This window comes from Lissotriton helveticus, chromosome 1_1 (genome assembly GCF_964261635.1).
Source record: "Lissotriton helveticus chromosome 1_1, aLisHel1.1, whole genome shotgun sequence".
NCBI classification, from domain to species: Eukaryota; Metazoa; Chordata; class Amphibia; order Caudata; family Salamandridae; genus Lissotriton; species Lissotriton helveticus.
This window is the reverse complement of record NC_136057.1, coordinates 1,764,820,597-1,764,843,351: the sequence shown is the minus strand read 5'-3', so window position 1 is coordinate 1,764,843,351 and position 22,755 is coordinate 1,764,820,597. Positions and strand designations below refer to the sequence as shown.

General features: G+C 41.5%; 1 protein-coding gene across 1 annotated transcript in view; it reads left to right on the top strand.

Annotated features, from left to right (window-relative positions):
• COL5A3 (collagen type V alpha 3 chain) overlaps positions 1 to 22,755 on the top strand; it is a 598,884-nt gene that overhangs the window by 566,149 nt on the left and 9,980 nt on the right. The window contains exons 63-64 of the mRNA XM_078650321.1: positions 2,233 to 2,485; positions 16,345 to 16,457. Of these exons, the coding sequence (XP_078506447.1) occupies positions 2,233 to 2,485; positions 16,345 to 16,457 (366 nt within the window). The remainder of the gene's footprint in view (positions 1 to 2,232; positions 2,486 to 16,344; positions 16,458 to 22,755) is intronic.

Here is a 22,755-nt window from a genome sequence, read left to right as displayed (position 1 = left end):
GATTTCAGGCACAATTCTGTTTTCCGGTGGACGAAAGGCCAACCAATATAGCTTCCCATTCTTGTACCCCCATCCATAGACCGTGGCCATTGTGGAACACCAGAGGTTCTTGGCGGCCTCCAAGGATTGGATATGGATCTCGTCACGCAAGAGACTCGACTGTCGGGGGACCTCGCAGTAGAGGTCTGATGCGAGGCTTTCCTCCAACCGGAGGGCATGGGCTTCTAACTGAGTGATATAGATGAAGCAAGCTCCCCTTGGCAAATCCCCTTATTGTCACCCTGCTGGCATCCCAGAGGGTGCCATCACAGCTGACAGGGCCTTCAATGCATTGAACATAGGCTTGCAGCTCGGTTCCAAGGCCCTGATCATGAAGTTTATCTTGAAGATATCATGCATTAAAGTGCCACATAGGACGTGGGCCATCCCTGGGGGAGCTGAACTGAAGGAAAAAGGGGGGCATGGTCTGATATACCATGGGGGAGGATCTGGGTATGTGATACAGTGTGGCAATTTAGGACCTGGAAATTAGTATGGTGTGCCACGGAGGTAAGTGTGAGTTGATGTTGTTGGGGATTTCATACCCTCCACACGTCACAGAGACCAAGAGTGGTCACCCAGTCAGAGAGGTCATGGCCGGTACATCAGGATGCAGAGCGGAGACCCATAGCGTCAATATCCGGGACAGGAACTGGGTTGAAGTCACCACCTATTAGTGTCAGCCCGTGTGGGAGATCGAAAAGGATCTTTGACAGGTCATCGAGAAAAGCATCTAGAGTCAGTAGGGGTGCATATACGCATACTAGGTTAACAGTTTGCCCCTTGACTGCGCCAGTGATCACAATAAAATGGCCTGGGGGGTCTCTAATATCACGGGCGATGGTCATAGGAAAGGATCGACGCAGTAGGATCGCGTCCACCTTGGAACCCCGAGAAAAGTCTGAGTGGAAGACTCTGTCATAGCCTCTACATGCTAGAAAGGGGCAGCGGTAACCCACGAGGTGGGTCTCCTGAAGCATCAGGGTCTCAGGAAGGTGTTGATGTGCGAAACGTAGAACTGCAGTGTATTTCATGAAATCTAGAAGTCCATTAGCGTTCCTGGACAGAACTTGCAGGGATATAAAACCTGAGGAAACAGGCTTGTGTGTGGCTAGGACATGTAAGAGTGTCACACTCGACCACGTAAGGCAGCCAAAGTGCGTGCCCATGGTGTGGAACAAGGAATCATCTGTTGCCCTGGAAAAGAAAATGGAAGCACAAAACTGCTTGAAAATGGAAATGGAGTGATGGGCTTCTCCTTGGTGCAGGTGAATGATGGCCATCAGGAGAACACATTTTTCAAATTCCAGAAGTGGATGTCTCAGTGTTCTAAAACAAAGAGTAATTAATGAATCATAGTGCAGGACTCTGTGATAAGTCAGCGTCCGCTGGCAGTCTGGCAAGAGGTGGGGAAGTCGTAACTGGAAGCTCCTTGTGGTTCATCTGGTGCCCTGCGGCATCAGAAGTCTGGACGGAGTGCATCAAAGATGGAGACTGGTCTTGTGTCTGGGGGGACAGCAAAGAAGATTTGGATCATTTAGTGTTACACCTCCTTCATGAATGAGTATGGCAGTGCCATGGTTTTGGTGCCGGTGCTATCTAAGCAGGTTAGGTGGGTCTGGTTCCCCGGGAGGAGGCCCTGCCAGGTCCATGCAGTGGGCGTTCCTCTGAGAGTCATGTCCAAGCAGATTCTGGAGTGTTGAAGAAGTGGGACCTGGTTCCGTCGACCACTCGGAACCGGGCTGGGAATAGGAGGCGATACTAAAGGCCAAGCGCCCAAAGATTCTGCTTGACCACTAGGTAAGAACTGCACATTTAAAAAACTCAAACTACTAATTAAAGAGAGAGAAAAGCCCCTTAAAATAAACAATTCTTCAGTACTTTTTTAAAACCAACATTTAGATATTTGATCTTTAGGTAACAGTGCGAACTTCCACACTGGAAATGTTTCTACAACCTCTGCTTTAATGGTCTCATGAAAGAGGTACATGGAGAGGGGGGGAGGAATTAGAGCAAGAGTCCTTGAGGAACTGTATTTATTCAGTATTCATTGCTGTGTTCCAGTGGGTAAAGAAATGTGTTTATAGTATTAGCAGCATACACATTATATTATGCTTGCCTAATGAATTAAAGGTTGTAAAAAGAAGCCAGAATTTTCTTTCATGTGGATGTCCATGTCATTGTAATGTGCAGGGGCCATCAGCAGAGGTTGTGCAATCACTGCCACTAGAACTACGAAGGAAACGAAGGCGAGAGTCAGAGGGAGAACAAAAAGATGAGTCGGTGGACGGATCTGACTATCAAGCCGATGGAATGGAAGAGGTATATGCTTCGCTTGGCTCCTTGAAGACTGAAGTTGAACAGATGAGGCGGCCTGTGGGTACGCGGGAGAGTCCAGCACGCACCTGCAAGGAACTGCAGATGTGCCACCCACAGTACACAGATGGTGAGATGGGACATATATTTTCTTCATATAAAAATTACATCTCAAGTTAATCAAGGAGGCTTGGTGGAAGAGCAATACACGTCAATCAAATCAGCTGTGCATACTCGATTCTGGGATGTCAAGCCACTATCTTTGCTAATGAAAAGAACATTTTTTATGCTGAAAACTGTTGAGTTGACCTCAAAAATGATTAGGTGCATGGTTTGTTCATGAGGGCATGAACTTGACTTGAGAGTACATGATATTACTGTCAGCACAGCTAATCCTGTGAGTGACTTCTCTCCAGCGGACATGGACTTGTAGATGTCTGTCAAAATGTCGAGGACAGAAATATCATCATCAGAAATATTGTTGTCTAAACATTGAAAACCAATGTGGCTTTACGTGGCCTTGTAACTATGCCGGGCACATTGCGCCACCGGAATGTCACTTTTTTTAATGTTCTGGCAGCCCAAAGTGCCTAGCCATATCTACGAGGCCACGAAAAGCTACAGTAGAGCCTTGTAGATATGGTGTATTGCCTTACACTGCATGAGGGAGGCTTGACATGAACGTTGTGGTGAGTGTTCCCATTCGACGTCCATGGTATTTGACACATTTCCAGATTCACAACACAGTGTAAATCTGACAATGCGTCAAAACCATGCACTTCCCCAGGGGAGGCATAATGATTGTTTTTGTGGAGGAAAGTGCCTTTTCCTGCCTGAAAACAAACATGCCAACAACCAGACACCCTTGCACCATGGTGCAAAAGTGTCTGCGTTGGTACTAAGCAACCACTTATGCACCAGAGCAATGGAATAGGACAGGAATGCGCCGCATCTCATAAATACAGCAAATTTCTGCCCTTTTCTTTTGATGCAGGGCAGCGCGGGAAAGTGACATGCAGTGCTGCTTAGTGTCAAATTGTTAAAAAATGAGGGACTAAGGGCTACATGTATCAAAATTGTAAATTGCGAATACCTTATTGCAAATTTCTGAGAAACGAAATTAGGTCATCGCAATTTACAATGTATGAAACTCAAAGATCGAAATCACTCTTCCTCATTAATATTAATGAGATAGATCACAATTTGTGACCCCCTAGGAATCTCTAAAGTCACGGGGATGACTGGAGGGGAGGGGACAGTAGACCACCATATCCATGATTGCTTATAAATAAAGCAAACTTTTTTTTTAAAGCAGCCCTTTTTCCTTAAAGGAAAACGGGATGTGTTTCAAAACCAAAAAATAAATGTTTTATTTTCATTTTTTAATAGCAGGCAGTGGTCTGTGGGACCACTGTTTGCTCTTAAAAAATGCTGTAACAAACATTCACAAAGGGGAAGGGATTACTTGGGGACCCTTTCCCAGTTGCGAATGGGTTACCACCTACTTGAAGTAGGTGGTAACATGCAAATGTTTTACGACCGCATTTCAGTCACAAAACATTGCTACATACTGATGTGATTCGGTATTAGGAGGGGACGCTCTAAACACGCCCCTTCCTAATAGAGATTCACAAGCACATTTTGCATTTCGGTAAAAGGTTACGGAATCGCAAAATGGGTTTTTGATACCGGTGAAAAGCCTTTTTAACATTCGCAAACGGGCCAATTCTGAGAATTGGCCCTTTTGCAAATGCTAAATAGCTTGATACATGGAGCCCTAAGTGTCTCTGCCATTTTTTGCCCTCCATCATTTTTAAGTTGGCGTCTATCAGGCATGAAAGCCCCATCTTAGTTTTGTAAAACAGTGCACCCATACTTATTTTTGGTATTATTCAATTCACATGACACCGATGTGTAGTACTGAGCTAGCTGGTCATCTCCTAAATGTTGATGTAGTTCCATATACACTATTTTTGAGGCATAAAACTCTTGACATTATCTTATCACATAATCTTAGGATAAAGCACCTGCGCAGGATCGAGGATAGTGTTGTCCTCAAGAACATATGAGGCAATGTGTCCCTAAAGAGATTAGATTGACAGCAAATAAATCAGCATAAGTTAAAGATTAAATAAGCCACAAGTCAAAATGTTCCGAGTCCAGAAAAGTTCAGAAACCATGAAGTAGTTTTAAGTAATTATAATAAATTTCGAAGACAAAAGTAAATGTTAGTCAAATGCATGTTAAATCAGCATAGGGAATTGCAGTAATAATGTGTGTTACCTCGGACTATCTCGTGCGTTATACACCAGACTACTTCCCAAAAACAGTAATTTTTGTATTGCTGCATCGAGTAATTAACATGGCATTTTGTTGAGTATTAATGTAAAAAAGGTCAATAAAGTTATATAAATAAATCAGCATAGGGAATTAGCATAAGTCTCAATCAAATGCAGAAAAAAGAATGACTTGATGTCAAGTCTTTGTTTAGAAAAAGTCCCAAGCAGGAGACAGACTAACGAGCATGAGTCCACTCTCTAAAGTCAGGGCAAACCACACTTGGCTAACCTACCGAATGGATAATTTTATAACAAAATACACAGTGAAAATCGCAGTGTCAGCAAACATGTATCAATTTGTTACACAGCTTGACAAATCAGAATATAGAACTTAATGCAGCATCATCAAAATACCATCCCCTAAATAAATAATAACATAACCCTTTCTGGCCTAATGTCATCTCATGTGGCAGTACAAATCGAGTTACACTGAAAACAATGACAAGCTTATGCATGAATAGATCTACTCTGGAAACAGGCAGGATGGGTCTTCATTTGTTACAAAAGGCTTCTTCTGGAGTTCTTAAAGAACAGCATGTTAACACAGAGCATTATAATAGTGCACATTTTGCTATGTGTGATGAAAGGAGAAATAAAAGCACACATCATTGCTGCATTGGAATTCAGGATAGTTAGGCCTAGTTCAGACCTAATTTAATCAACAGATGAAAATACAGTTTTTCTAAGGGCAGCGTTTTCATTTGCAATGCAAAATGTTTATGATTTTAAGCACAAATTATAAATCAGAAAGCGTCTTCATCAGATCTTAGACTCCTATCAGATGATTTTCTAGTCTGCAATGATTTTTCTGTGAGAACTTATATCTTCACGTATTCTTCTTTGTCAAGACTTATTCTGTTCTAAGCTATTGTACCCAGACCTCTTAGAAATGTTCTTTTTGAACTCTTAGGGGCCTATTAGGATGGCGGGCGGACTTACCTCCGCCCCCCACCCTAGCGGAGCTGGGACCGGCGGCCAGTGGTGCTGCGGTCCCGCACCGGCAATCAGGATGCCACTGCCACGGTGTTAGTGGCATCCCGCATACATTGCATTGTGGCAGGGGGTTCTGGAAGCAGCACCCGCCACAATGCAATATATGCATGTCTCACATTTGCATGAACAATGTGGCAGGCACTGTGTGGTGCCTGCCACCTTGTGCATGCAAATGCAGGGGGGTACCATAGGTACCCCCATGTGCACCCTCAACACCCTGGGGACCCCCAAAAAAAACCACATGCCTTTCCCTGGCAGAGTCACCGCCATGGAAAGGTACTTTTCCGCCATCATAGTAATATGGATGGCATTGCCGTGCTTTTCCTCCCGGTAGGCAATCGGGCGGATTGCCTACCGAAGGAAAACTGGTGGACGGTCTTCTCATCCGCCGGGGTCCCCCCTGCCATCGTAATATGGCAGGGGGGAAAAGTCATGCTGGCGGTGACATATGGTGGACGGATCGCCACCCAATACAGGCAGTGGCGATCCGCCCGCTATACTAATCACCCCCTAAGTACCTACTTAGAGAGAAAATCATATTGCCCTTTGCTGTTCATAACTTTCAGTACAACGTTTTCAAGCAATCGCGCCCCTCCAAGGTATCCATTAATCCATGGACCTCCTTACATCCATCACATATTTCGGGTATCTCCAATCCTACGAGTCATGCTTCCCAAATACAAAAATCTACTTGCTTTACCCATTTAATTCAGCTTCAGGAAATATATATATCTCACGTTCTCCACATCTACATGTAGGGTTTTTCAAAGCCCTGTTGTCCTTCATCCCAATTTCAGCAGTGCCAAGTTACTTAATTTGGCAGAAATATGCATGATTTGTAATAATAAAAGTTCCTTTAGTATTGTTGTGTGTGATTCAGTGCTTGAAGCTCACTTAAGAGGTGGTGAGCTACATTTGGAAGTAAAACAGCAACAACATTTGCAGTCTTTGGCTAAATAATTGTGTAATGATGGACTGATTTGCTCTTGTTCAAGGATTTCTCAGCGGTTTCTCTTCTAGATTCTTTTCCATGATCTCACTCACCTGGCACGGTTCTTCTATTTAGTGCAACCATACCACTGTTTGGACAATAAATATCCATTTTCCTCTCCGGCACAACAATAAAGAAATAGAGCAACATATTTCAGCCAGTAAAGTTACCTCTTTTTTGCTCCCAGATAGTCGAATACTTAGACAGGAGAGGATGTTGACGTTTGAAATATTGACCTTATGTCCCAGATCGTTCATAAGAGCCAAAGTTATTTTACAATGTTGAGTAAGTTTCTTTGAGATTTGGGCTTTGATTAGTCATTTGTCTCTCAAGGATAGAAGAAATCCTTTTTCCTCACGTTTACTGCCATCCACCACTCCAATGCATTTGGGACATGTTCTGAGGGCTGACTTAAATTCATATTGAAAGACCCTGAACTGATAATGAGGTTTCCTTACTACATATCTCAGGAACTTCCTGTGCTTTATTGGTACTGGAATGTGGAAGTACACATCCTACAAAGCCACAGCACACATTATGTCTCTTACGTTTAGGTACAGAAAAATCTGATGTGGAGGCAGCTTCCAAAACTTTTCCTTTTTAATTTATTTGTTGCCATTTTTTCTTTTTTTGCGGTGTGCTGATTTGGTTGGTTCATATCATCAGCGAGATGTATCAGGAAACATGCCACATGGAAGTTTGCTGCTGGCTCTAATGCATATTTGAAACCAATAAGCTGCCACACTGACGTTAAACAGGGTTGTGAGCTCGCCCCATCCCTCCTCCACATTTACATGAGTGATCTGGTCAGGGAGGTGGAGTTTTATTCAGATTTCCACAAACACTTGGAGGGCAGCACATTGACGCACTCTTTTATGCTGAAAGCATAGTACTGATGTATAGGACCACGGTGGGATTGCAACGTGGCCATGCCTATTTGAAAGTCTACTCAATGGCAAACAGACTCAAAATCAAATCAGATACTTACAAAATTCCTCTGTTTGGCCATAGCACTGATTGGTGACAGTGGAAGTTATGTGATGCATATTATTACTTCAGACTGACCATCAAATAATACATTGCCCTGTTGCTCAATGATGCCTGAAAACTTAACTATTACCATTTATGCTGGAAGCCTAACCAGGGTTAATTGGGGGCATGGAGGATTCAGCAGTCTGGCATTAGGAAGGTCTACTTGGCAAATGTACTGCAAACCTTGATATATGGCACCGACGTATGGTTCACCTGTTGTAAGTTGAACCTGGATGCAATTGAAACTTCAATCTGGAGGAATAATCCTGGGCCCATGAGACCATAAACTTGAAAAGTTTCCCTCAGATAAGCTTGGATCCATGCCTTTCCCGTATATCACTACTATCAGTGCCATGTATTTCTGCAGACCCTGATTCTTAGCTGTTGTAACTGAAGCCTGATAAACTTAATCCAACCATTTATTCAGAAACAAGAAAGCTACAGCATCTGCACTACACAGGAAGCCTTCTGTAACTCCATATTAACGAAGCTACCATTTAAAAGATCAGTAAAATATGTCTCAATCAGTTTTCAAGCCTTACAGATATTACTTTACCCCAAATTTGCTGCATTTATAAAATGTGCATGGTGTGTACCTAACCTAGTCGAAAGGAAGCAAAGCGCTGTAAGGGGTCAAAGTGATGGGTGAGGTTGCTTGTTTGTTGACTTAATATATTGCAACATACTGTTTTCTAAACAGGCACATTTTCAACTCTTTCTTGAATTCTAGCGGTGTTGGAACAATCCTGAGGGATACAAGGATCTTGTTCCAGATTTCAGGTGCATAGATGGAAAAGTCATGCTTCCTTGGTTTTCTTTTTTACACTTCTAAGTCTAATGCCTGCATGTGTGCTAAGAACCACTGAGATGGTGAGCTTGTCTGTGAAGATATGCAGGGGTCTGACAGTTTTGGTTTTATAAATGATGCATCTGGTTTTGAAGAGTGTGCAGGACCGCAAGCAGGTCAATGGAGTTCCAATAGGATGTGGTGATTAATCATATTTGTTATGGCCCCCCCATTAAGATGTACTATGGCTTATAGGATGCCATTACGGTGTGCCAGTGTGGAATCTGGCAGGACATGGAGTAGAATAATCCCACCAACCAAATGTGAGGGTATGAAGCTTGAACAGCATTCTTCAAGTCGCTTTCAGACAAAATGGGTTCACTTTCTTTAGAAAAGAAAGCTGGCTCCACGCTATCTTTGTACTTATGACAATGTGTTCCTTGAGGGCGAGAATCGTGCTGTAAGTTTCATGTCATTGCACCAGTTTTTACTGTTTCCTGCTTGTTGTTCTTGGCAAGCAACTGGAATTCTATCGTAGTTGTGTTGAGCTCCAAGTAAGTGCTGGGCATCCAGGTCTGAAAGATGTGCAGGCAGTGTTTTTAGGCTTTGGGTGTCTAAAGTAGAGGAGACTTTCAAGTAGAATTGTATATCATTGGCATATCGGTGAATCTTGATGCTGTTATCTGTGAGTAGAGCACCAAGCAGCTCTATGAAGAGGTTGAAAAAGACAGGGGACAGTATGGAACCTAGAGGTGATCAGGTTCCTTTGGAGTCTGCTGTCAAGGAGATCTTGAAGTAATCTTCTTTGCCATCCTATGCTTTGACAACAAAGATATCATGGTTGAGTATTTTGATTAATGCCTTGACACTGAATAGTGTCACATTAAATGTTGCCTCCTTGACATCGAAGAAGTTTGACATTAAATGAAGGGTTCTTTTTAATGTTGTCATCTATGCTGTGTTGGTATCTATCTGTGGGCAAATAGAGACAGCATATGCTTTTGAGATTTTTCTTGACATCCAATGGGCACAGAGCCAGTGTTTGGAGTTCAAATGTTTTTATGCCTCCTTCTCTCTCTAGATCTCCCTTGTTGTTGCAGTCTTTGGGGTTAAAGAGCCATGTGTTATTGGAAGGATTCACTTTTCTGAATGGTCTTTCATGCTCCTGTGCATCAAAGACCTCTATCTCTTGAGGTTGCCCTCCATTCTTACATGAGGCAGATTCCTACTCACTCTTCCTGGACATCTTCTTTCTGTATAGTCATTCCTCCGTGGCATGGGAGTTTGGCAGACCATGCATAATCTACTCCAATCTTTCAAAGCCTTTTTACTTTTCCAACTGGGGCACTTAGCAAAAAGAAATAGCATCTTTGTGGTAAAAGCATGTGAAAAGACTGAAAAATTCCACTAATGTCTGTCAGAAAACACTGTAGACTCACAAGAGAAGTGACGAACAGGTATTCGGAAAAAATGTATGTTCTTTCACTACACAGAGTTAAAAACTCAAACAGTGTTCAGGAATCCTTCTACATGAGCTGCATAAAAAACTGAAGCTGTGAGACAACTGTCTGTACAAAGTCTGATTGAATAGCAATGCATCTGGTTCCTTAAAGAAGCAGTGTTATGTTGTCAGGTTTACATGATTGCTGTCATTGTGGCTGCATTTTCTGTCATTCACTGCACATTTTGTAAGCTGTTTAGCACAGCAAGATTAAGGGAATGCTATAAGGCTGTTCTATACATAATTTGTTGTTCAATGTGTTTTATTGTGGTGTAAAAAACATTTGAAATTTGGACAGTTTCAACTTGATTGTTTAATCTGGGTAATGCAATTAGTTTTACTTGTAGCACTAACTCTTTTCGATCCCTATCAGTCTTGATCACGTATGTTGAAAAGTTGTTCTGAAATGCCCATGCATGTGAGTGGGTTGGTTCTAGAGGAAATAATGCAGTTGGTATATTTAGATATTCCTAATGCATATGATGGCACATTATGCATGGTGCTGGCATATACACCCACACTCCTTGAAATGCAGCACCTAGTTTCATATTTTAATGATTTGTATCCTTAGTACCTCCTACTTTCTCTCAGCCTTGGGAAGTCTGTCACTAGATTTGTTTCTGACAAATGGCTACACCCACAGCACAAACACACGCAGTGGAAAGAAGTTCCAAGCAGGCTCACTCTGAACTGTGGTTTTGTAGTAGTAGGAGATTTCTGTGGGGCATGACACATCAGCGCAGTACACACCCAAGACTGTACAGGGCTGGACATATCCTTAGCCTTATTCTTAGATGCTGTGAGGTAAGTGGGACTTGTTCCATCAGTAATACTGTCTGTGAGGATATCCCCTGGAAAGTAGTGCCTGAGAGAACCAGGAGGGATATGTTCAATGGTACAAAAGCCTACAAGATGCTGGGTCCTAATTGTAGGACAGATCTTGATAAACTGCAGTTTCTGATCTAGGTAAGGTCATGTTTGGAGCAGAACAGAAGGGGAGAGCATGTGGCCTAATGGCTAGGGCGGTTGTTCTCAAATATGGAGACCAGGTTCAAATCTCAGGAGTGACACTCAACATCCTGTTATTCTGGGCAAATCACTTAATCTCCCCGTGGCTATCAAAAATGAATGTGTCCTTGTGTAACGCAACTGGTGCTCATGTAAAGTGCTCTGATACCTGATACCTCTGTGTAAAGTTTGCACTATATAAAAATTCAGATTTAAAAAACTGAAGCTTACAGTACTGGAGCAAAGCTGGGCCTGGCAGGAAAAGACCTGGCAGGAATGAAGTAGAACTGAAGCATTGCTGCAGCGAAATTGGAGTTGGAGCGGATCGGACTGCAGCACATTGAATTTGGCAGGGGACTGCGTTGCCAGAACTAGATCAAATATGGAGTTGAAAGAAGCTGAGAGGAGCTTGAGCTGGGGTGAATAGAGCAGAACAAGAGTGAAATGTCCAACAGCAGAAGGAAATCGCAGGTATTGAGATGCGTTGGTTTACTGACCAGAGCCTCTCTATATAACGTAGAATAAGATCTCCAAAGAGGAACATGCTGGTCTGAGAAACGGACATACTGAAATGGTATTTAACTTGGTGGCCATTTTAAAATGGAGACAGTGTCAACTGCCAGTCTTGTAGTGGTGTTTCAATAAAGCACTGTTGAACTTGTGCTCCTCACTTGTACGTATGCCTGTTTCTAATCTAGAACCATAAAACAGATTACCTGTAGCTACCCAAAGTTAAGTTATATATGCAAAGTGATAGGTAACCCCCAATATATTGTTCTTGCATCTCAAAAAGGGTCTACCCCAAGGTCAGTAATTTAGTAAATCCACTGTACATCCAAGAGGGTTGGATCATGCCAATTTATGAGGCTATCACTATACAATATATTTGATTTAAATAGAAAAATATAAATTGAACACATTCAGTTGATGAGTCCTGAATATATCAAAAGCTTATGGTAGACTCCCTTCTACTAATGATAGGGCTTGGCTGGCTTTGTGCACCTTCTCTGACATATGGTCTATTTGCTTCTCCCCACTGGCCTAGAGAGAAATTCCTGATTACTGATAGTTCAACAACGAAGATCAAGTCATGTTGTTTCCATACAAACAATGGAGAAAAACGTTCTTGAAGGGATTGTGAATGACACAGTCTTCTGGGTTGCTGGCCTCGCTGCCTCACCCGCCTGTGTTGCCCTTCTCTTTCCATTCCATCTGATGCCATATAAAATTGTAAAATGACTGTTAGTCCATGAATTAGTAATTATGACCCTAAGAGGCTCAGTTTTTCTTTGACTGGCTTAAGATCCTTGCTTTGAATTTTTACTCATTTTCAGTTTCTGGCTCGATTGACAAAGGTCTTTTGTACGAGTAATTGCATCTTACTCCATTATCATGTGAGCAACACCTAAATATCTAGGCTTGATTCAAGCAGCCTTTTGTGTGAGTAGTTACAATGAGTAAGATTTGCTTGCTCGTTGAAACCATGAGTAAACAACGCTTACCTGTAGCGTATCAAGGATGCCATGGATGGCTGGTGCAAGCAAGGAAATAGCTCTTTGACTGCTGTTGGGCAGTAAAATGCAGGAATTGTTGGGTCTAAATGAGCTACTGTGAACGCTGGCCCACTAAACCTGCCGCACCAATGGTAGCTATGCCCCTGATTGGTATGCTTGGCAAGTCATGTTTAAGGGACTACCACCAATCCATGAAAAACCACACTGAGAGGGAAGAGAGAAAAGATTCGACTATGGGGCCATAGGATACTGCCTCTCTACCTATAATCAAACTTACAAAAGGTATCCTACCACCCTATACTGAATTTTAAAAGGATGTCCTCGTCCTATTGCTCCTATAGAAATACTAAGTATTTTATTGTGGACCCTCTCACACCCTATTAGTGTTATGCTTAATCAATGGGTCACACTCTGGTCGGTAAAAAAAAGGTGGGCTCAGCTATCTTCATGGGAGCACTTTGAATAATGTTCTAAACCTAACGGGGAGAGTAAATATAAAACATATCTCATGGTCACCCCATTTCCCCATAATTTTGGGTACCACTTGCATGATTAAAACTGTAAGTAAAATTTGGTTTGGTCTGGGGGAGGGTTACTACCCTTATACTCAGTTGATAAATCAACATGTTTCAGCACTTCCTCATGGCCCATCTAGGGTCCTGGGCTTTCATCAGGACTAATGCTGAATACCTGTATCTAATCTAATGTCACTATTTCAGTCTGTGATGTTGGGTCTGTCACTCATCAGTTGTCACAACACAAGGCATAAGACAAACATTAAGGAATTAGGCTGGCCAACTTGCCGGAGCCCATGGTGGAGAAGCATACTCTGTGCCGTGTTGCAGAATCATAATGGAGCAAAAGGACATAGGGAACATACATATGTGGAAAGATAAAAAAAGAGACTTATTATTTTCAGATAATTCTGAGTGAGTGAGAAAAGTGTGAATATGACTCGTCCTTATAATGCATGCAACTTCATGCATGTTACGTGCGTGCCCAACTGTTATTTTTTAATATGCCCTTGTAGCTTCATAATAGGTTGCGGACATTATTTACACAGCGTGGACACACACGATTCTCGCATGCATCTTAATGCAGTAGGGTGAATTTGTAGCCCCCTGCATACATATCTTCATCCACTCATTAGAACCACAAACTAACATAATTCACATGAAAAAAAGTGGTATTCCCCCAATAAGATTGCAAACGTGATATGCGTGACATAATTGCAATATGTAGTCTTAGGGCCCGATTACCAACAATAGGACCAGATCATCATTTTATAATTAAGTACAGGGTGGTAGAATACCTTTTGTAAGTGTGTTCAAGTCACAACTACGCCTGGAATAAACGTCACAGAAAGTGCATTGTGAATCATGCCTCCTTCTAAATCCAAATAACTGACTAACAAATTGACTACTCAAATTTCTGTCATGTTTTACTATACTAATTTACCACTAATCCTTTATGGGTTCCAGAGTAGCATGCTACTTGCCGAAAAAGCGCTTTGACACCTTGTCAGGGGTAGTACGCGCCATATAAATGCAATTACAATACTATTACAATACAATATTCAGGTGTAACTCACACGAAAGTCTTGAAAAAACTAACCTACTCAGAAAAGAAAGCGTTGTAAATCCAGCCCCTGTTCTTTAACAAAGTGCACCTGTGCAATTACCGTTTTGAACATGGAACATTTCCTTAATCATTTGTTCAAACAGACAAATCGCTGCTATTACATTTTACAAATTAGCTTTTTAATGTTGTCATGATTGCTCAGGAAAACCTTGAATACGATAAGAACAAATTATTTAGAACAGTGATAGTTATTTTTAAATAGAAAAATAATACGTACCTTTCATCAGGTCTATGTCCAAAACAGTAAGAGTGGTTTTCTAGAATTTAAAAAAAGGAATAGCAAGAAATGAATAGTTTTAAAAGAAAAACAAACTATCGATTGCTTTCACTTTCTGTATTTTAAGGAGTGAAATATAGTTCGATAGGCGAAAAAACAAAATACAATTCTCCTGATTAATTACTCATAAACACATCGTCAAAGGGCATACAATGTACTGGAAGAGCAAAGAAAAAAGGAACGAAAGGGTGGTCATAATGGCAAAATTGCACAGAAGAAAAGAAGAAGAAACTTGAAAAATAGAGGCTGGGCGAAACATGTTGTCGGTCTCCCTATATATGGAAAAGCGGAACACTTGAACTGAAAAAGCAGCCATAAGTCATACTTCTCCAGTAGCAACAGTCCAGTCTGAACTGCCATGCCTGGACCTCTCTGAACAGAAACACAAGCAACCCCAGAATAATTTAGGCCTACCAGGGCCAGATTTAGCACTGGTGTCGCCCGGTGAGACAATCTTTTGTGCCCCCCCCATGAAATCCTCCTCAAATTCCCTCACTACCACCCGGCAAAAGTGCCCCTCATCTCTTCATTGCACCTCCCTCAAATACATTTAATTTGTTTTACAACTCTGGTAAAGACTGGTTTTACTAATCCACTCAGCTAACCATTTAAAATACAGATCTGTTCTTTGAAGAAGGCATATTAACCCTCTGCAATACTTTATGGGGAGTCTGATCTCTCTCTGCAGCATGAACATCAATCACAAGAGCTATCATTACATCTTTATTGCTGCCTGAAAGCTTGACCCACAAGAAACTCTGCAGCTGAGGCTTTTAAATTGTATGTTATTGATAAACAGTGCACTCCCCCTGAGGTCAGTGCCCCCCTCCAAGTCAGTGCCCAGTGTGGCCACTCTGGTTGCACAACCCTAAAGCAGGTCCTAAGGCCTCATCAGTTCATGATATATCTTAAGTCCTGAGGCCAGTGAGCAGGGGACTGCGTCAGGGCACAGCTCTTTCACTTAGGGCATTGTACTCAGGAAAACTGACTGCTGGTAAGTTTGACTTAATCTCTGACACTTGTAGCTACGTGTGCCATTACTGCATCAGTCTTTGTTTGCATGTAATCTAGGTCGGAGCAGGGCCAACACTTGATGGTCTCTGTATAGAGTGGCACAGTGGGAGAAAAACGATGGACTAGAATAAGGCCCTGAGCGACCACTGGTGACTAAGAATAATTCAAGCATTCCTTCCATCACTTTATTGTTTGTTGGGAGATGTCCTAAGTGCAATGGCTATCCCATGATCTAGTTACCGTGCCTACTGTGCTCCAAGGCTCAAGCTATACCTCACTGCTGAGACTAGGTAGGCAAGAACAGATCTGTGGTTGCTTGTGGTTCCGACTTGAAGGGGCCTATTGAAGCAGGATTAAGACGTATTTGCACATGACTGGCCTCTGTCTGAGGGGCATAGTGGATGAAAATGATGGACTGGAATGCAGTGATTGCTAATGGATGAGATTAATGTATGCATTCCTTCCATCACTTTGTGCGTTCTCAATTCAGCATTTACTCAATCATTGATACAGCTATCAGTGTTTTCAGGCAAATAATACATTTCCCATACAGATCATGAATACGTTATTTACACCTACGGTGAGTTCCATTCACCTGTGATGTCTTTTACTGGATCACAAATCCTAAAGGATATAACACATTAAACCATATTCCTGTTCTTTTTATAGATTAGGACACCTGGTAGTAATTGAGATAAAGGACCACAATTGTCGCTGTACTATATATTCTGTCAAAGGTCTGAAAATACCAGCATAAGGCCAGCAAATACCAGGGCCTGTTTAAAAACATTTGGTGACATGTCTGAGCTGGAGCTCTGCCCCTCCAGTCTCTGTGGAAAATCTCCTAGAATTCAGATTCTTTCATCCAGATTTCCTTTATATTTCCGAGCAGGAGACTATTGGATTGACCCAAACCAGGGATGCAACAGAGATTCATTCAAGGTTTTTTGCAACTTCACGGCTGGAGGAGAAACTTGCCTTTACCCAGATAAAAAAATTGAATCGGTAAGTGAATGATTTTTTTTTATTGGAGCAGATACAGAGAATGTGTGGCTAATATAGTGCTACTTGAAATTCGGTGCTTCTGAGCGACACCAGCAAGTACTTGAAAAAGCATGCTCAGTGTCAGACTGGCCTAGAAGGCAATGTGTAGGCCAGTTTTTCGGCTGTTTGTGGGTTTGTTTATGGTCTGGTTGGCTAGTTTTTAATGTTGATTTCCTCAACATTACCACAAACTTTGCTTGTTCAAGCACAAATGCATCCAGTCTCCCATACCTTGCGAAACACCTATATAGAGTCTTTCGGCAGGTTCAAAACGTCCCCAATTTGAAAATGTGGGTAGCTTATTAGTGAACTGATTCGCTAACGGGGAACACTTTTATTTTGGTGTCCATGCCTATGTTCTGTTCCAGTCCAACTCTGGGTAAGCTGCAAAGTTTTGAGTTCCATGAAGTGGGAATATGATGTCACGGCCCATCTTTCACTCTTCCTCCACTCAATTGCCTCTGTGTTGTCTGTATCTGTTCACTGGCACACTCATGCTATGCCCTCTTATTGTCACAAGGTTCAAGATTACAGACCCCATTCATATGTAAAACCTCAGAACTGGACTATGAAGTCACAGTTGGAGAATTTATGTTTTTTTTCTCCAACTTTCACACATACAAAACGTTGACAACTCTCTATTGGTCACTTTAATTAGCACATCTCAGGCCAATTGTGAGCTGGGAATGCGGCAGCCAGGTTTAGCAAAAAGCAAACGCCCTAGGAGAGCAGTACATACGTCTTGAAAAAAAATCTGCTTTCTCTTGGTGTGAGTCCACGCCATCTTTAAGACCCTCCTAATTTGATCTAGTGTATACTATGCAAAGTAAAACACTCTGCAACAAGACCGAGACAGAGGTAAGCTTAAAGTAAATGTATTGTTTGTATATGACATCCCTGCAGGAGCGGAGTTCCAGTCACCAGCCAACTCCCTCTGATCTGCCAACGCATGTACACTCCAAAGTCACAAACACTTTGACCCACAACAAACACATTTTCTACCCTTGCACTTATCAGATGTTTTCAAAATAACTTTACACATGGAAAATATACGAAAGGGAGACATATATAGTGAAGATAAGTACAAGTTATTAAGATGTAGGATATTGTTATAACAATATTGAGGGACGAAATATCGAAAGGTAATTTTCTATGCATTTTCTATGCCCAACTCCATATCTACGTACCTTGGTGATACATATATTTTTAAGATATATAGATGTGGCATTAAGAGTAGTAAATCCTTAATATCCCTCTGTGCACTTAACTTTCAATATTTTGTCCCTAGATATTGGTGTAAGAATATGCTGTCCATTCAAGAATCAGAACTCGATATTCCCTAAAACAATAAATGATTAAAGAAGTATGTTAATAAAAATGTGTGTGGATACACACATAAAATGTTTCCTCTAGATCATTTCAGTTTTACATGTATTAAACAAAGAAACATTACCAGAATAAACATTTACAATATTTCAGAATTCTCTATTTACCACAGAGTCTTTTTAATTGTTTTACTAACTCTCACAACGGGTTTTCTTGACTCCTTGCTTCACAATATGGTCAGCTTCTTCATAAACACATCAAGCAATGTATCTGGCACCTGAATCATTGTAGCTTGTTCTACATATTTGCACCAGGCAACTTCACTATGTCTCTTCCCTCATGGACAACAACAAGCAATGATTATGGGAATTTTGACATATGTTTCTCAGCCAGCTATTCTTCTATATCCAATGCACTTCATTGAAAACACAACTAATTGCTTTCACACCACCACAATCATCAATTGCCAAGTCTCCACCATCAACCTTTTTATTATTCTGTCTCAGTATCCACCCTTGTCATAGATTAGAAAGGAAGGCCCTCATTTATGAAAAGTGACGTATCGCTGCGTGAAAACAGCAGTGCGTCACTTTACATTGCGCCCTCCTTGCGACATGCTGGATGCGTCATATTTACAGTATGACGCATCATGTCGCAAGGAGTTACAGATAAGTCAGTATTTCTGACGTATCTGTGAGCGAAAAAATGACGCATTGCTGGAGTGTGTCACGAAAGTGACGCAACTCCATCAATAGGCCATTTCACATGGGCAAGTCCCATTTCAAATGTCCCTGCATCAGTCTTACGCCTGCCTCACAGCATTTGCGTCCAGGAAGTGATGTAGTGAAATCTCATAGATTTCACTGCATCACTTATACAAGGCTTACTTGCATCAGAACACCCACCCTGCATACATCATGCCTGGCGCAGGTATAATGTGGTGCAGGGGTTTACAAAGTGACTTATCTACCTAGAGGCGTCACTTTGTAAATATGACGCAACTTGATGCATTTTTTACCTTGCTGATGCGTCACAAAAAGTGATGCACCAGTGGCGCAAAAGTGACGCAAGGGCTCATAAATAAGCCCAGAAATGTACGCCGTCCAATCAACTTGTAAGGCATTTCATGGGTTGCCAAATTGGGAGCTGTGGACAATGCCCAGCCCAAATTCCACTTTGCCAACTTGCAGTCTTACTTTTTACTTGACACCATCTGCACTCCCTTCTCTGCTACACAATGTCACCTTTCCACCAATCCATTGCTCTTCTGTTCGCACAAACAACTTTGTTATGGTGCACTTCTAGTGCAGACAATATTACTTCAATCTACTTGAAACGAGCCGCAAATTATTATCTGTTACTACGTCAGTTGGAATACACAACTCCTCCAAAAATGAAATCATGACATTACTTTTTATATGTCCTACAAACGTTAACACAAGACACACATGATTAATAATCAACCACATCAAGAGCATACTTGAGAGACGTGCTAAGAGTTCCAGATAGCCCTGAACTATTCAACATAATGTTGTACCTAGGCCCTCCAGGCTTAGATACCTTCACCGCAGGGCGAATCACAATCATTGTGTTTTGTCACTCCATGGACAGAACACACACATGTGCATCTTTCTCAACTTCTTTTCTAAACGAGGTACATGACCATGTAACTAAATTGGAACCAGAAAAATGTCACACCGTCTTAGGATACCAGCTCTAATAAATAAAATAAGATGTATTGCCTTCCAGCAAAACATGCTTCCAACAGTAGACAATGCAGCAGAAAAGTCAACATAATAACAAGTCTTATGCATTAGGTTATGCATAGTTTAGTATAAAACAGTTCAAAACGAGTTCTAGAAGAGGGAAATAAAAACTATAAGAGATTATGATCCCGCTGTGGTAGGAAAGATACCATAACTGCAGCATGAAGAATGTATATCATATGTTGAGTTCATAGAATTACCATGAGACATTAGTATAGGTATTTTCTGACTCGGTGGACCTTCAGTATTTTCCAGAACGTAGTGAGAGGGGTCAGGGTTCCACAATTAGAGGGCAACAATTTCAGTCTTAGAAAGCCACACCAGAGAATGATTACTTTTGTCTGAATTTGAACGTTTCTGCCTTCTTAGAACCCTTTGTCCATCAGAGAGGGTATGAACCTTTAGGTCCTGCAACATCATAGGCACAGGACACAACTTGTGAACCTTTTGTGCAGCTCCACTTTTTAAAAACGTCAAAAGATCACATATTATGTGACAAACTATGTGCCAAATCCATGATTATGAGGTACATGCTGCACATAAAGAATGTCAAGAATGCACTATCCTGCACAGTTGCTCGTTGTCCAATGTTTATAAACAGTTTATTCATGAATGGTAAACAGGATCAAAACATTGTCTTACAGGAAAAGGGCTGCTGCTACCAAGTCTCATATACAGGAACATAATGTCATAAATACAGAATGTTAGTGTTCTAGTTTATTAGAATACTGAGGGAAGTTGCAGTAGAACCCTGGGGAATCAACAGACATGCTACTGCTAGAAGTGCTTGTTTAACTCAGAATATCAGAATTTCTTCTCACATGGCTGAGGAAGATAGTGTGAACTTTTTAAAAATTACTTTTATTGACGTATTTTCAGAATACAATATGGCATAATCAATAGAATGCATTCCAGCTGAACAAAGTTGTTTTCGATAACAGCATATCAACAAACCCCGAATGACCCCTCACCCCTCGCTGCTCTTGAGGTAGGTCACAAATTAAACAATAAGGGATAATCATTTGTGGATGGATTGTAAAGCGGTGTCAGGGAAAGCCCATCTGGCCCCACGGATGCATAATATCCCCAGTCATAGTGCCAACTGGGTTTCTGGTGACATCACTCTGTCAGCTCCTCTGAGGGGATATCATCCAAGAGTTCTTTCAAGCTGAACAGCATGGCTGCCCAGGCTCTTAGGTCGTCTCCAAGCCTATCATCTTTGCGGACGTGTTTCATGCATATTTCTTCCAAGGCCGCCCATTCAGAAACGTCAGTCCAAGTGCCCAGGGGAATCTAGACTCAACCACCTTATTTCTATCTGCCGTTTTGCCAAGAGTAGGCAACATAAGATTGTGTGAATTTATGGAAAATATGCTGTCAATTTATCTTCTGGAGCCCCTTCTGCAACCTTTATGAGACATCATGATAGAAAACAGTTTTCAGAGGGTTAAATCATCCGACAACTCACCTGAATTCCTAAAATGACTATAACACCACCAACAAATAAATTGTATTAAGACTAAAATCTTTATAGGTGCACCTTATTGTGTTCCTCAATTCCTAGTATTCACTACAATGCATTTGAATGGGCACCATGTCCCTGAGCCCTCTAATGTCTACCATGACATCTTGTCCATGTTGTGGCCAGCAAACCAAGATATGGAGGTCCCTTAAGGACCTCCCACATGCCTCTGGGGGGGGGTAATAGCTGCTCACTCTGCCCCCTTATATTTTTTAAATTACTTTTTAGGACACATGGATCCTGTCCCTGAATCCTGTAACGGCTACCAGAACATATTTCTCATGTTGTGGTCAGCAAATCATGATTAACTAGTCTCCTTTAAATGGCCAATCAGAGCACAACTAGACACCAATGGTCCAGACATACCTAACTTTTTAGCTCCTTCATGCGCAACCCCTGCACTTCTTTAAACGCTAATTTCTTGAATAGGGTTGAACATATGTACACAACATTTGAAAAAGCTTGCTTTTTGCAAAATTTGAATTCGTTCCATTCAGCTTTTTTCCTATACTGGAGAACAAATTTTACTATGGAAATTAACATGGGAAATCGCACAATGGGACCCTCCTTTTTTTTCGGCCCAACAGATCAGCGCAAACCTTTCCATAAATAGGCCGAGGCTTGATTAACTTTTATTTTTGAAATGTTTTGTGCACATTTATCACATGGGGCCAAAATGTAAATTTAGAAATTGTTTATATACACAACCTGACTAAATAGTGAAACACATGCTCCTGTGAGTTGTAATCATTTTCCTGATTAATAAATCATATCCTGAATCCCTTAGTTTTGAATTCCACTTGCGTTTTGACACATTAACTCATAGACTGGCTTTGATCTATGTACGATATAGATTTCCTAAACAGACAGTACACGTAACAAGAAAGCAACTCAATAACCTATTCACTTCAATGAAGTAATGTAGGAATACAATCTAATTAAGTAGACAAGTTTACCAATTTTAATGTTTCTGCTTTTCATAATCCAGCTTCATGTTTAGTTTGTGTTACATTATAGCGTATTTCCCTCCTAGCCAGTTTTTACAGCATTATGAAACTGAAAAAGTGTGGCACCGAATAATATATTAAAATTATAAATGATTGGATAAAATAGGAGCACTTCTTCAACTGGCCACTGAATTTGAATTTACGTGTCCTTTGGCTTATTCTGTGCTCATCTTGAATGTTAAAGGCTGGTCGAGTGCACTTCTTCCCAGCAGGAAAACATTCTAAAAGCACTGTGGCATTTCTTGATCTATAATGATAGAAGTGTCTCAGTAAAAGGTGCTTTCAAAAACCTCACATACTTATATTTCCTCAGGCACGGAACGGAAAATTGCAAGAAAAGATATTCATCATTGCAGGAGTGCGGTTGCCTAAGTTGTGAAGCTCGAATTTCACAATATTGCGACTTTGGGTGTATTTAACTCCAGCGGCCGCTCCTCCATTGGGGCAGAGGAGCGCCGCCTCCCTCTGCCACCAGCCACAAATAAAACAATACTAAAAAGGGTTTCTGACTAGTCTTGGGGGCGGATCAAGGGGGATGGCACTGTGGTGGGGGAGTGCAAGCACTCCCTCCACTGCGCCTGAGGTGTTTGGCTTTGCCTTTCAGGGAGGCCAAACACCTAATGCGCAGTGAATCTTTC